The sequence below is a fragment of the Erythrolamprus reginae genome, chromosome 2 (genome assembly GCF_031021105.1).
Source record: "Erythrolamprus reginae isolate rEryReg1 chromosome 2, rEryReg1.hap1, whole genome shotgun sequence".
Lineage (NCBI taxonomy): Eukaryota > Metazoa > Chordata > Lepidosauria > Squamata > Dipsadidae > Erythrolamprus > Erythrolamprus reginae.
In genome coordinates, this window is record NC_091951.1 from 328,039,773 (window position 1) to 328,054,276 (window position 14,504).

At 43.0% G+C, this 14,504-nt stretch overlaps 1 protein-coding gene across 1 annotated transcript in view; it reads left to right on the top strand.

Annotated features, from left to right (window-relative positions):
* Positions 1 to 290: 290 nt before the first annotated feature.
* Positions 291 to 14,504, top strand: part of FGF10 (fibroblast growth factor 10) — a 104,519-nt gene continuing 90,305 nt past the window's right edge. The window contains exon 1 of the mRNA XM_070743373.1: positions 291 to 1,050. Coding sequence (XP_070599474.1) covers positions 657 to 1,050 — 394 coding nt within the window. The 5' untranslated portion in view covers positions 291 to 656. The remainder of the gene's footprint in view (positions 1,051 to 14,504) is intronic.

Genomic DNA, 14,504 nt, shown 5'->3' on the forward strand with positions numbered 1-14,504 from the left:
TTGGGTTTTTTTAAAAGATTCGAATTAGCGAGCCAATTCTCTTGCCTCTGGTTTGCTGACCCGCCTGTCATCTCTACCCCTCTTTCTTACAGAGCTTCGCCTAGCCTCCCTTTGGAAGATGGTGCGGGGAACTCCGTGGACCGAGCCCAGTTGAGCTCCAACTTTTGGCGCGTGGCTCCGGCTGTCCGGATCGTGGCCTCCGCCTGGGGGTGGGGAGGCGCGTGGTTTCCCTTCGGCTCCCGCTTCTACCAGTCCGCCCGCCCGCGAACTTGCTCTCTCCACCCGGTGGGTCTTTTTTTTTTTTTTTTTTTTTTTGCGCCGAGCCGCCTTCCCTGCGCGGCTCTCCAGCCCACCCACCCGTCCCCCGAGGCGAAGAAGGGCCAAAGCACCGGAGGGCAAGGCGTCAAGGCGCCCCCTCCCGAGGCAAAGGGGAAGGGGGCGAGGCCGCCGTTCTTACACACACACACACACACACCCGGAGAGGCTCGGCCCCTGAGGCATGGATGTCGGCGCCCTCCCTTCAAGCCAGATCAGCGCGCCGGAGGCTCTGAGCGCAGGGGCTCCCCAGCAGCTGTCCGTTCGCCTCGCCCGGGAGCTCACCCTCCCAGTATGTTTCTTTCCATGAGGCCTCTCCCAGCGCCCAGAGCTTCAGTACAATGTGCGGATGGAGACTGATACAGGGTGCCTCCGCCTCTGCCCACCTGCCTTCCTCCTCCTCTTCTTCCTCCTCCTCCTCCTCTTCCTCCGCCGGCCGCGGCGGCTGCGGGTTCTTGCTGCTGTTGTTCCTGATGGCTTCGCTGACCGCCTCCAGCCATGAGCACAGGCGAGGCGTGCTGCTGCTCAAGGCCACCAACGCCACCTCGTCTTCCTCTTCTTCCTCCCCTTCTTCCTCCTCCTCCTCGGCCGCCAGCGCGGGGAGACGCGTGCGGAGCTACGATCACCTCCGCGGAGACGTGCGCCAGAGGAAACTCTATTGCTTCAACAAGTTCTTCCTGCGGATCGAGAAGAACGGGAACGTGAGCGGCACCAAGAGGGACAATTGCCCCTACAGTAAGTGCGGCGCCTTGACCCTGAGGTCTTCTTAGTTAGATTCAGTTATTAAATTACTCCTTGGAGTAAGGCAATGGACTTCTGACTGAAGTGAAGAGTAAGTAATTGAGTAAGTAAGAATTAAGTAATTGGGTAAGGCAGTGGACTTCTGACTGACTGAAGTCCACTCCGAGGATCTCGGAACCTTCTCCCTCGCTCGATGGAGTAGTTCAGTTCTCGAGGGCTGCGCGACCCCCCTCACGTCGGAGTAGAGGTGGGGAGCCGCTTGAGTAGAGGGGGGGAGCCCTTTGCACATGCTCAAAAAGCTCTGCACCTTGTGCGTCTCCCTCCGGTATACTCGTTATTCATCTGATTGATTCTGGACAAGTTAAAGGCTGGCGCATCTATTGGTGCGAATAAGGGTAGTTGGTCCCGTTAACAGTGCTGGGTCTCTCCACTTTTCCTCTTCCTCCTCCTCCCCTCTCCTTGCTTATTCTTCCCAGATCTAGACTTTTTTCTCCTTTCTTTCGGGTTGACACCCTCGGATCTCGGATTGTCTCGAATCGTCTCGGTTGGATTCACAGGCAGGAACTTAACCTTGGGAGACGTAAAATCGGGTTGTTGAAAGAGAAAGGATCCGGCAGGTTGTATTCTAGGTTGTTTGACTAAACTTGACGTTCCCTAAGCTCGCGTCTAGCTGTTTGCTACTCCATCTCCCTTCACTTCGGAGTTTGCCATCTCCCTGGGCAATTTTGATCACCTTGCTGCTGTCTGGGGTTGCTGGGATCCCTAACCTGGACAGGGTTTCAGGTTTGAATTATTTGGAAATCGCCACACACACACTGGTCACTTGGTTTCTCCCTGCTTAGCGGGATTGTAATTGGGGGTGGGAACAGTGACAGAGACAGGGGCAGAGAGAAAGAGAGAAAGAGACAGAGAGGCAGAGAGAGGGGAGGCAGAAGGACACAGAGGGAGAGAGACAGAGGCAGAGGGGCACAGAGAAAGACAGAGAGTGAGAGAGAAGCAGACAGACAGAGACAGAGTCAGAAATGGGGGCACAGAGAGAGACAGAGAGTGAGTGAGTGAGTGAGTGAGTGAGTGAGTGAGTGAGTGAGTGAGAGAGAGAGACAGAGAGAGACAGAGACAGAGAGTGAGAGACAGAGAGAGAGAGAAAGAAAGGGAGGCAGGGGGCACAGAGAGAGACAGAGAGTGAGAGTGAGAGAGAGAGGCAGAGAGAGAGAGAGAGAGAGTGAGAGTGAGTGAGTGAGAGAGAAAGAGGCAGAGAGAGAGAGGCAGAGAGAGACAGAGACAGAAAGAGGGGGCACAGAGAGAGACAGAGGGTGAGAGACAGAGACAGAGAGGCAGAGAGGTAGAGAGGCAAAGAGAGACTTCGAAAGAAGAGTTCTTGTTGCCTGCCCTTTCTCGCAGGTCCGTCTGCTACCTGCCTGCCGCGTGCGCTCCTGCTTAGCGCCTTCCCCGAACCCGAGAATGCCCGCTTCGAAGCTACGGGAATGCCTGTTCTTGTGAAATGTTGACCGGAAAATCACAAAGCAGAGGGAGGTATCCTAATCTTCAGAAGGCTTAAAGGTGTAGAAGCTGACGACTTAGGGAGCGGGGCGCTGTTCTTCCAAATGCCTAACCTTTGGGGAGACTTAGAGGTGGCCGGTTTTCGATTTAAGACAACTTCTTGAAAAAGAAGAACGGGTAGACGGTTGCTCTCGATGCCATTTTTTTGGTTGATTAAACAGCAGACTTAAATGGTCCTTTTTCTTACTGTTAGCTAGCTGGACGGCACCGACCTTTTGTTTTTCCTGGAATGTTTCGGGGTTTTTTAGAAGGTATGTTTTGGGGGCAAGTTGGCTTGGAGACATTTGGCATCAAAATTTTTGCCTGGGCTAAACAGAACACTTTGTGTGGCTTGGAAGCTTCTGACACGGAGTTTTGTGCATTCAATCAGGGTTTACTCTACTGCCCCTTGTCCCTCTTTTAGGGTCTTAGGCTGTAACTCCCCGAGAGAACCTTTTAAACCTCTGACGCTTCAAGGGGTCTTACACGTACATCTCTTCTTATTCGTACCTATTCAGATTTAAAGTCAAGTAGAACTGTCTTGGCCCTGGAGAAACCCCCCCCCCCCCGCTTGCCTGCACAATCTCAGCGGAAACAACTGTTGTAAATCACAGCCCGTTCCGTTACACTTTTAAGTGACTCCATGCTGCTGAAATTAAATAAATAAATAGCATGTTGGGGAAGATAGCCTCTGCTAGACAAATGTTTGAATAAGCTTCTTTATTGCCTCTGGATGTTGGGAAGGCCGACTGGTGTTTCCCCCTTTCAGTGCTTTGGATTCCTGCTTAGTCCTACCCAGATCCTGCCTTTTCTCAAGCATTTCCCATTGACAACCTTGGGGTTTTCCTTTTTCTTTTTTTTTTGTTAAATCCTTCCAGTAACCCAAAGAGGTAAACTGGGGACAGCAGCAAAAGGCTGGGCTGGTTTTAGTGTTGGCAGCCTCATGCAACAGTCTGAGAGAGCTGGCATTGTTGCCTTGTAATTGGGGTGTTTCCTTTATTAGTTATCAAAAATTGTGTGGTCTTAAGACTTCTTCTGGGCCAGGCATGCTGGCTCAGAGGTCTTAGATGCCACTATTCAGTCTCATGGGTTAGGAGTCTGGTAGCAGTTTTTTTAATTAAGTGTTGTATTGCCTCTGTGAGACCACATTTGGAGTACTGTGTACAGTTCTGGTCACTGCACCTCAAAAATGATATAATGGAACTGGAAAAGATGCAAAAAAGGGCAACAAGAATAGCCAAGGAAAAGGAGCGCCTCACTTATGAAACCAGGTTGCAATGCCTTGGTCTCTTCAGCCTTGAAAGACGGCGTTTAAGAGGTGACTTGATTGAAGTGTATCAAATCATGCATGGGACAGAAAAGGTGGATAGAGAAAAAATATTTTCTCTATCACACAATACTAGGATGAGGGGGTACTCCCTAAAGCTCATAGGTAAGAAAGTGAGGGCAAATAAAGGGAAATATTTCTTCACCCAGAGGGTCTTTGGTTTATGGAATTCACTTTCAGAAGAGGTCGTGACAGCTGTCAGCCTGGATAGCTTCAAGGCTGGATTAGACAGATTCATGGATACCAAGTGTATCAGTGGTTATTGAAACAGATGTCCATGTGCCACCTCTATGTTGGTTGAGGTAGGCAGGATTCCCGGGGGTACCATTTGTTGGGGATCAAGGGAGAGGGTAGGTTCTGCCTTCTTCTGCTCAAGATCTCCATGTACAATTGATGGGCCGCCGTGTGACACAGAATGCTAGACCCGATGCCCCATTCATCATGGCTCTTCTTATGTTCTCTTTATGTTCTTATATTCTTGATTTTATTAAAAGCATATGCAAAAAGTTGTTAAGGTAAGATACTTGGAACCACTCTCACATGTCACTTGCATCAGCGGAACCAACCTAGCTCCCCGCCCAATTCTCAACCCAGTTTAAATCCTACATCAGTGTAGTTTGAAATGAGCTGTAGATGATGAAAGCTTTTCAAGAAATCTTGCGGTACTGCACTCTAACCACTGCGCCAGCAAGGCTTATAGTAAGCACAACTATCTGCTCAGTTTTAGGATCCAAATTAAATCAGCCCCAACAGGTGGCTGTCTGACGTTTATATGAACGTATCCAGTGAAGGAGACCATAAGCCCTTCTCTGGAAAGCTGGTTCCACTATCAAGTTATGCTTAGGGAGTTTTCATTCGATTAAAAGTGGCTTCTGGAAACTCAGATCCATTATTCCCGGTCCTGCATTCAAGAACAACAAGGTTGATGTTCTCCAGTTTCATCACTTGTCTGAACTGATATAGAGCCATGATGGTGAAGCTATGGTACAGGTGGCATGCGGAGCTATGTCAGCTCTAGCGCGCATGCGCTGGCCAGCTGATTTTCGACCTTGGGAAAGCCCGTTTTGCCCTCTGGATACTTCAGGGAAGCTTCTTCGAGCTCAACTTCACTGTATACTTTGTTTCTGATTATGAATCTTCTTTAATCAGCCAGTCAAAGTTCAGTTATCTTTGAGTCAGGGTCAGTAATGGGCAGCCAAAAATTTTACTGCCACACTGTGGGTATGGCTTATTTTGTGGGTGTGGCTTGATGGTCATGTGACTTGGTAGGAGTGGTTTGCTGGCCATGTGACAATCATCATCATTCAAGTCAACTGTTAAGTCCTCGACTTACAACCTCACCAGTGTCTCTCTAAGGGGTAACAATTTGCTTCGCGGTTCCTGAGCTCTCCTTCCTGGGTCACTCCCCCCCCCCGCCTCAGGCTGGGTAGCTAGGCGAATAGGTGCCGATCAGCTGTTGACAAAAGAGGGGGGAGGAAATGGGCCCCCTGCAACTCCTGCCCGTGCTGGTCTCCCTGCCATTTTCCGAGGAGGAGGAGGATGGGAGGGGGGATAGTCAGCTGGAGCTAGGCACACAGCTTCATTTCCACCGATGAAACTGCGTCCCACCCTGTCCTGCCTGCTGTCCACCCCTGGTCAGTGTATACATTACCACAATTGGTACGTCCTTTTTTGGTAGCCACACTTTTAAGGTTTTGAATTGTAGTAGTAGTGAATTTAATTGCTTTTGGAAAGAAGCTTCCTTCAAGCTCCAGAGGCAAAAAAAAAAAAAAAAAAAAACCCCAATGGACAAACTGGAAATTCAGAAAAACGCACTTCTGGTTTGTCCATTGGGTGATTTTTTTTTCCACCTCCAGGGCTTCAGAAAGGCCTGTGAACATGTGTTGGGGGGCAACGAGGGGGGAGTGTACATACATGGGGGGATGGGCACATGAATACATGCTAGCACATCCACACACCTTCTTTTAACACGTGAACCAAGAAAGGTTTGCCGTCACTGATATAGAGTCTACTGCTTGAGCAGGCGTTTGAATTTAAAAGACCTCCAAGGATCTTTCCAACTTTGTTATTTTGTTATTCTGTGACTCTTTTTATTTTAAAGCTAAACATACCCAGCTGAACATTATTATTGTCTGAACAACCACCACTGCCACATATACTCTGTTTCTAAGTTTAGGATACTAACATCTAAGCAGTATAAGCAGTAATGGGAAGCCAAAATTTTGACTGCCATACTGTGGGTGTGGCTTATTTTGATGGTCATGTGACTGGATAGGAGTGACTTGCCAGCCATGTGACCAGGTGGGAGTGGCTTGAACGATCATCATCGTTCAAGTGAACTGTTAAGTCCTCGACTTACAACCTCACCAGTGTAGCTTTTTGGGGTGACAATTTGCTTTGTGTTTCCCTTCCTGGGTCGCCCCCTGCCTCAGGAATAGGCCCCCTGCAACTCCTGCCGGTGCTGGTCTCCCTGCCACTTTTCGAGGAGGTGGTGGGAATAGTCAGCTGGAGCTGGGCACACAGCTTCCTTTCCACCGGTGGAACTGCGTTCCACCCTGTCCTGCTTGCTGCCCACACCTGGTTATAAGCTACATTGCACTCGCCGCCATGGCTCATAAGTTCTTGCAGGGCTGGCGCAATTTTACTGCTGCACCTGTGGAGGCAGCAAACTCATGCACGGAGCTGCAGGTGTGCCCATGTTTCAGTGAGGTTTTTTTTGCTTCCGCACATGCCGAAACATGGGCGCACCTGCGGCTCCCTGCATGATTTTGCTGCCTCCACAGGTGCAGAAGCAAAATTGCACTGGCCCCGCAAGAACTTACGAGTCGCGACGGCGAGCTCAATTTTGCGTTCCAGCTTGTAGCCCACCGCTGGTTATAAGCCCAGTGTGGAATGCTAACAGAACCCCCCCCCCCCCGAATGATACCTAATTTGGGTAATGACACATCTGCAAGAAAAGTCTGTAGTGATTCTCAGTCATCCAGGTCAGTGTTTCCCAACCTTGGCGACTTGAAGATATCTGGACTTCAACTCCCAGAATTCCCCAGCCAGCATTTGCTGGCTGGGGAAATTCTGGGAGTTGAAGTCCAAATATATTCAAGTTGCCAAGGTTGGGAGACACTGATCCAGGTGATGGTTGTCCCAAAGGTGGTAAAAAGGCAACTGGACTTTCTTGCTTTTTTCTTTGAAAACATTTCTCTTCTCATCCATTGTTCTTTATCTCTGACATTATTGGGGAATGGAAAGGTTTATATTCCTTGCAGACAACTGGTAATTTGCATCCTTTTAGAGGGTAGTTGAAGCACTAGGAGGTTTATCTGTGTCCTCAGGTCACCTGAGTAGTGCTAATGGTTCCTGTAATGTGCAACTTTTTTTCTCTGGAAATCCATTTCTACTCCCACGCTATTGAAAGGATGTTCATCCCAAATTGCATAGCCAATGGTCTGTAGAGATCCTCAGTCATCTAGGTCATGGTTGTCCAGTGAAATGTCTTCAAATAAGCAGAACGTCTTCAAAGAAAACATAGAAACATAAAAGTCTGATGGCAGAAAAGACCTCCTGGTCCAACTAGTCTGCCCTTACACTATTTCCTGTATTTTATCTTAGCATGCATATGTGTTTAAATTCAGTTGCTGTGGATTGCTGTGGTTGCCGATCAGTTTCCGGTCACAATTCAAAGTGTTGGTTATGACCTATAAAGCCCTTCATGGCACCAGACCAGATTATCTCAGGGACCGCCTTCTGCTGCATGAATCCCAGCGACCAGTTAGGTCCCACAGAGTGGGTCTTCTCCGGGTCCCGTCAAATAAACAATGCTGCTTGGCGGGACCCAGGGGAAGAGCCTTCTCTATGGCGGCCCCGACCCTCTGGAACCAACTCCCCCCAGAGATTAGAATTGCCCCCACCCTCCTTGCCTTTCGTAAGCTACTTAAAACTCACCTCTGCCGCCAGGCATGGGGGAATTGAGATACTCTTTCCCCCTAGGCCTTTACAATTTTATGCATGGTATGTCTGTATGTATGTTTGGTTTTTGTATTAATGGGTTTTTAATTGTTTTTATATTGGATTATTATTGTACGCTGTCTTATTATTGCTGTTAGCCGCCCCGAGTCTCCGGAGAGGGGCGGCATACAAATAAAATAAATAATTAAATAATTAAATAAATAAATAATTAAATAATTAAATAATTAAATAAATAAATAGGTAGGTAGGTAGGTAGGTAGGTAGGTAGGTAGGTAGATAGGTAGGTAGATAGATAGATAGATATATAGATAGATATATAGATAGATAGATAGATAGATAAATCACATCTGCTGGAAGTTTGTTCCAAGCATCTACTACTTTGGTAAAATAATATTTTCTCATGTTGCTTCTGATCTTTCCCCCAACTCACCTCAGATTTGTGCCCCCTTGTTCTTGTGTTCACTTTCTTATTAAAAACACTTCTCTCCTGAACCTGAAACCCCCCCCCCCCGAAAAGATAAGAAACAACCAAGCTGAGAGAGCACCCTCGTTGAGAACTGTGTTCTTATTTCAACAAATATTCTCCTTCATTGGTACAGTTCTTGTTATACAAGTTCTCATGATACAAAATGGAGGAAGACTAGTTTAAGCCTACAGAGAAAAAGGTGGTGGCGTGGAGAGACTTAGGATCAATGGGAAATATACTGCTCAAAAAAATAAAGGGAACACTTAAACAACACAATATAACTCCAAGTAAGTCAAACTTCTGTGAAATCAAACTGTCCGCTTAGGAAGCAACACTGATTGACAATCAATTTTATTTTGCTGTCAGCACGTTCAACTTTGTACAGAACAAAGTATTCAATGAGAATATTTCATTCATTCAGATCTAGGATGTGTTCTTTGAGTGTTCTCTTTATTTATTTATTTTTGAGCAGTGTATAACCCAGCCTGTGCTGATCAAAGTGGCTTCAACAAGATTCATTTTCAGAAAAAGGTTTAATATATACTTTACGTGAAGCCCCGAATAAAGGTTTACTTTGGCAGATGTTTTCCAACGAGACGGAACAGAGCTATTGCCTCAGCCTTTTCTCTACCTTTAGGATAATGGGAAAGTGGGATGACTTATGATGGTTCTGTTAAAAGTCTGGGAAGGCTTGCATAATTTAGCATAGCTGGAGTATATCTGTCACTTGAAATGTGTAGGACGGCTTGAGTTTTGTTTTGTTTTCTTTGCCGCTAAAGCTTTACCCAGAAACTTGACCATTTGGCTCTCCTTTTTACCTCAGTGGTGCAGCTGCACAAGGCTTCCTGCGAAACAGGCTCTTGAGAAATGGATTTCTAGGGAATAAAGCAGCTGTAAGGCTCTGTCTTGAAGACCACTAACATATGCAAAGTAAACAGTCAAGATTGTATTGCAGCTTCATCTTAGGGGACTGCTCAAGAAATAACTAACGATTGCCTAGAAGGAATAGCGGGAGAAGGAGAAAGAAGATAGATATTTAGATTCGGGTGGTTTTCAGTATGTTTCTACTCATGTTTGTTCTGAAATAAACTTACTGGCTGTACTTTTAAATCAATGCATAAAGAATTGCCAATTGATCTCCTCATGTGGATCTACAAAAGGAGAATGTTGAGTCCTTGGGCATCCATTGGAATTCTATTTTTTTAATTTATTTGTCAAGTACATATTGGTAATCTACATAGATATAACATTTAAAAAGTTGATGAGAGATCAAAACATGTTTAGATAATAACAGATGAAATACACAAATGCATAATGTGTAATAAGTGAAATTCATCTTATTTCTGTATTGATGAAAGTAACTAATCAAATCAGAAATTGTTGCATATTGATTCAGAAATGGGTTATGATCTGCATATGTACATGTTTTTTCTTTTCATTATATTGGAAAATTTAAATAATTTTTTTAAAAAAATAGATATAACATATTTTATAAACATAAGAGAAAACATTAGGAAAGGGATGGTAGTCACACTGGTGCGTTTATACACACCCCTTACTGACCTCTTAGGATTCAGGTGAGGTCAAGAGAGGACAGTCTAAGGGTAAAGTTTTGGTGGCTAGGTGATGAAACCACAGAGTCAGCTGAAGTCGTATTTTCTACAGTCAAGTTGGGAGCAGTTCACTTTGAGTTTGTATCTGTTTTGTGCTCATGTATTGTTGTGGTTGAAACTCAAAAAGTCATTGACAGAAAGGACATTGTAGCAGATAATTTTATGAGCTATGCTTAGTCATGCCGAAGGCAACATAGTTCTAAGTTTTTGAAGCCCAGGATTTCAAGTCTGATTGTGTATTCTGTTGCAAGTAGAGCAGTAGAGTGCTCTTCTCGTAAAGGACTTTTGGACACTTTCTAATGTATTTATGTATATGTGGTGTGGGTGCCAGATAGATGAGTTGTATTCAAGGATTGGTCTGGTGAATGTTTTGTATGCTCTGGTTAGTAGTGTGATATTACCAGAGAAGAAGCTACATGAGATTAGGTTAACAACTCTTGAAGCCTTTTTGATGATGTTGTTGTAGTGGGCTTTTACACTTAGGTAATTTGATATGAGCATTCCAAGGTCTTTGACAGAGTGAGGGTCATATGCAAGGTCTTGTTTATTCAGTTTTGGTGTTCTGATTCTTTTTGCTAGTGTGTAGGACAGAGCGTTTGTTGGTTGGGATTTGGAGTTGCCAGATGTTTAACCATTGTGACACAGAGTCAAGGTCTTTTTGGAGGGTAGTAGTGTTTTGGGTGGTGTTGAAGATTTTTACATTATCAGCGAAGAGGACATAGTCACTTGTAATGTGATCACAAAGGTCATTTTTATAGAGTATAAAGAGTGTTAGTCCCAGTACGCTGCCTTTGGGTACACCGCTATTATCCAGAACAGGATTAGATAGGGCTATTTTGATCATTTGTTGTCTGTTTCACAGCAAGGCAGACAGACAGACAGACAGACAGACAGACAGACAGACAGACAGACAGACAGACAGATGATAGATGATAGATGATAGATAGATAATCGATAGATGGATGGATGGATGGATGGTTAGATAGATAGATAGATAGATAGATAGATAGATAGATAGATAGATAGATAGATAGATAGATAGATAGATGATGTGATAGAGGGATGGGCATATAGAGGAATATATGGATGGATAGAGAATAGATAGATGATAGATAGATAGATAGATAGGTAGGTAGGTAGGTAGATAGATAGATAGATAGATAGATAGATAGATAGATAGATAGATAGATTAGTTCACCCATCGACCCCCCAGAATACCATTAATTCTTCTTCAACTTCTTTGCTGTTTACCATGACACATTCATTTCCAGAGAATTTGGATAACACCCACTGAAATGTGGTTGGCTAGTTTGTTGCATAGAAATGAACCCAGCCAATGTGGTTATGATTCAGGGTGTTGAAAAACCCCAGACAGTTTGATTAATTCAAAGAATCATAAGTTAGCATGATATGTTATAGCATGTTGTTTTATAGTCTGCCTTTTCTATTGCTTCAGATAAATAAATCCCTGCTGCTGGACGAAGGCCATGCTGATTTCTCCTGAACATTTTTAATAGCTTTTTTAATACATTTGAGATAACTATTTTGAAAGAAATAATAAGATTTCATAGAATCTCCAGTTTCTGGGTTGAAATCTATCACATACTGCTATATAGCTAAGATGTGTCTGTTCAATGCTATCATAGAATCCAATTGTGAGACATTTTTTCTTCGTTCCTTGCTTTACTTATTGTATTATCTTTAAGAAATGTCTAAAGAGAGCTGTAATTAACAAGGCTGATTTGTACTAGATACTGGTTCTTGGGGATTTAAAGAATTGAATTACAAATTGATCTGTAATTTGCTTGCTTAAAATACTGATGTAAGTATAGGCCCAACTGAGTTTTCTATATCAGAGTTGTGTTCTATTGCTTGGGCTCACTGCCAATATTATACACTTCAATGACCCAGAAGTATATCACTTAAAGTTGGCTGTAAATACTGTCTGATGGACAAATTTAAATGTAACCCAAGAGCAATAAAAGCACTGTTTATCTCAATATCTCTTCAAAACAGCATCTTATTATTACAGTATGCCTTCAGATTAGATGACTTATATACAGTCATGTGTATTCATCTACGAAATTGGTTTGGATGATGGCTAATTCTTTTTTAAGGAATGTCCACTGAAATAAATAGAATAATGGAATAAGTAAATAAATAAAATCAATGGAATAAGTTACTGGTGAGTCCGGTAATGGGTTCTAATACTCATTGATACCAATTCATGTACACTTCCGGGTGAACAGGGCCCCCCACTGAATGAGTCCCAGAACCCATCACGAGTTCTGGAACCCATCCAGAACCCACCAATGGGTGAGTCACTGGCTCTAATAAAATTAAATATGGATACTATCCCTCAACCTAGCAATAGATCTTAGAAATTAGTTTCCTCAGTGTAGAAGGTGTAAGATTTTTGTTATACCAAATGCATTCTCATTTAAGTCTGGATTGTTCCTGGATTTATTACCAGCAATTTTTGACCAGGGATATATGGGATTTATGAAAGCAGAAAGGACTGCAGTCTTTCGTATCTACATGACACTCTCCTGTTATTTTCTGTTAACATTCGAATAGGATATTGTTATCATCATCATCATCATCGTTATTATTATCATTATTTATTTATTTATTTATTTATTTATTTATTTATTATATTTGTATGCCGCCCCTCTCTGAAGACTGGATAGATGTTCCACACACATCACTCAAATTATTATAAATCTATTAAAATATACAATTGTAAGTAGACTTTGTCTTGATTTGATTGATAGCCACCTGCTAAAGATGGCTATGAAAACATTTGGTAAAAATTACCTTGGCAACCTAAAAAGAATATGATACAATAACCAAAGAAGCTCAATTTTCCAACAGATTTAAGCTTATGGCCCCTTTTATTTGACATAAATTTAACTTTGATGGGAATTTGGCCCCACTAAGAAATTCCAAGTAGAGAAAAACAGCAATTTTTCATACTTTAAAAAAAAAAAAGTTTAGTCCCATTCAATGATGTGGACCTTTCTCCCAAGGTAAGATGCATAGATTCAAGCAACATCTTTGAGGAAGCAAAATAGACCAGCATTTGCCAAATATTTGTACAGATTTCTTAAAGCAGCTGAGCAACATTTTTCATGAAGCACAAACATGAAACAAATGCAATTTTTTAAAGACAATAATTAAATTTATTTCAAGCACCAAGAATAAATTTACAATGGCCTAAAGGATCTTTCACATTATTTCTAAAATTGCCAGTTATGTCTAGATGATACTATATGTGTTTTTCCAATGCTGGTTTGCTGTAACTTTGTATACATTTTAACAAGTAAGAAATATAAACTGACTGGGATGAATAGGAACGTTGGGGAAAACAAAAGCTCAATAGATGTAGCGATGCTATTTGAAAGTTGTCCCTTTGTATGGTTTAGCTTAAGATTGAATCCTTTGGCCTCCTCCCAAATTTTTTGGCTGGTTTTGCAAAATATCGATTTAACCAGGACTGCTATATTTGACTTTCCCAAGAGGGTTGGCTATATCAAGCATATTGATTACCTAAACCTAATAATGATCTTCATATCTCAATAGTTAATGAACCAGATCAACTATGTGGCACTATGGTTAGAATGCAACATTTCAGGCTAAGTCTGCCTATTGTCTGATAGGCTCAAAGTTGACTCACCTTCCATCCTACAAAGCTCAGTAAAACGCGGACCCAGGTTTTTGGGGAGAATATGCTGATATTATAAACTTCCCACAGAATACTGTAAAGCACTATGAAGTGGTATATAAGTCTAAGTGCTATTGCTATCATTAAGATATCCATGTCTTCAAATACAAAACTTTATTTCTGGATTTAAGTCACCTGTTTAGATGGAAATAGTGGTGAGTGAGAAATATAGAGTCCATACATATATAAGGAGTCTGCCCCTTAAGTTTACAAATAAATATTTTACATGAGTAATCCAAAACGACCTTTGGGTATTCTTCAGGTTTATTTGCTTGGGGGCTATCTATAAGTACTAATACCTTTGAAGCAATCAATTTAATGAATTGCTCTCAGCTGCTACCTAGAAATACGAGAATTGACATTGGGTTACATTTCATGGAGTTCAAATAAATGCTTCAATCAATACTGCATTTGTTAAAGGTGTAATTTGATACAGTCCGTTGATAGTCTTTTTTGTCTCCTGTCTATTCCCCTTTGATGCATTTTCACGTTGTTTTTACAGCATTTGTGTCAACGTGAAAGCTGCAGTCTTTTTGTGATGAGCAACGTACAAAAGTATTACCCCCAAAATAAGTAAAGTTCCTTTTGTAGACATGGGGAGATGCATAAATGATTGTACAGTCTCAATCTATACTAGTATTAACTTCCAAACTTCAGCATGCCTTGATAGGATCATGTTCGGTATTGTTTACCCTAAAATTTGATACATAGATCTCAATCAGGGATAGGTTCTAATTTATCTTGCTGCTGTTCTGCCGGGCTCTCTGGTAGGAGCCTCCCGAAAATTCAAGGGTACAAATTGCAGACACACACACA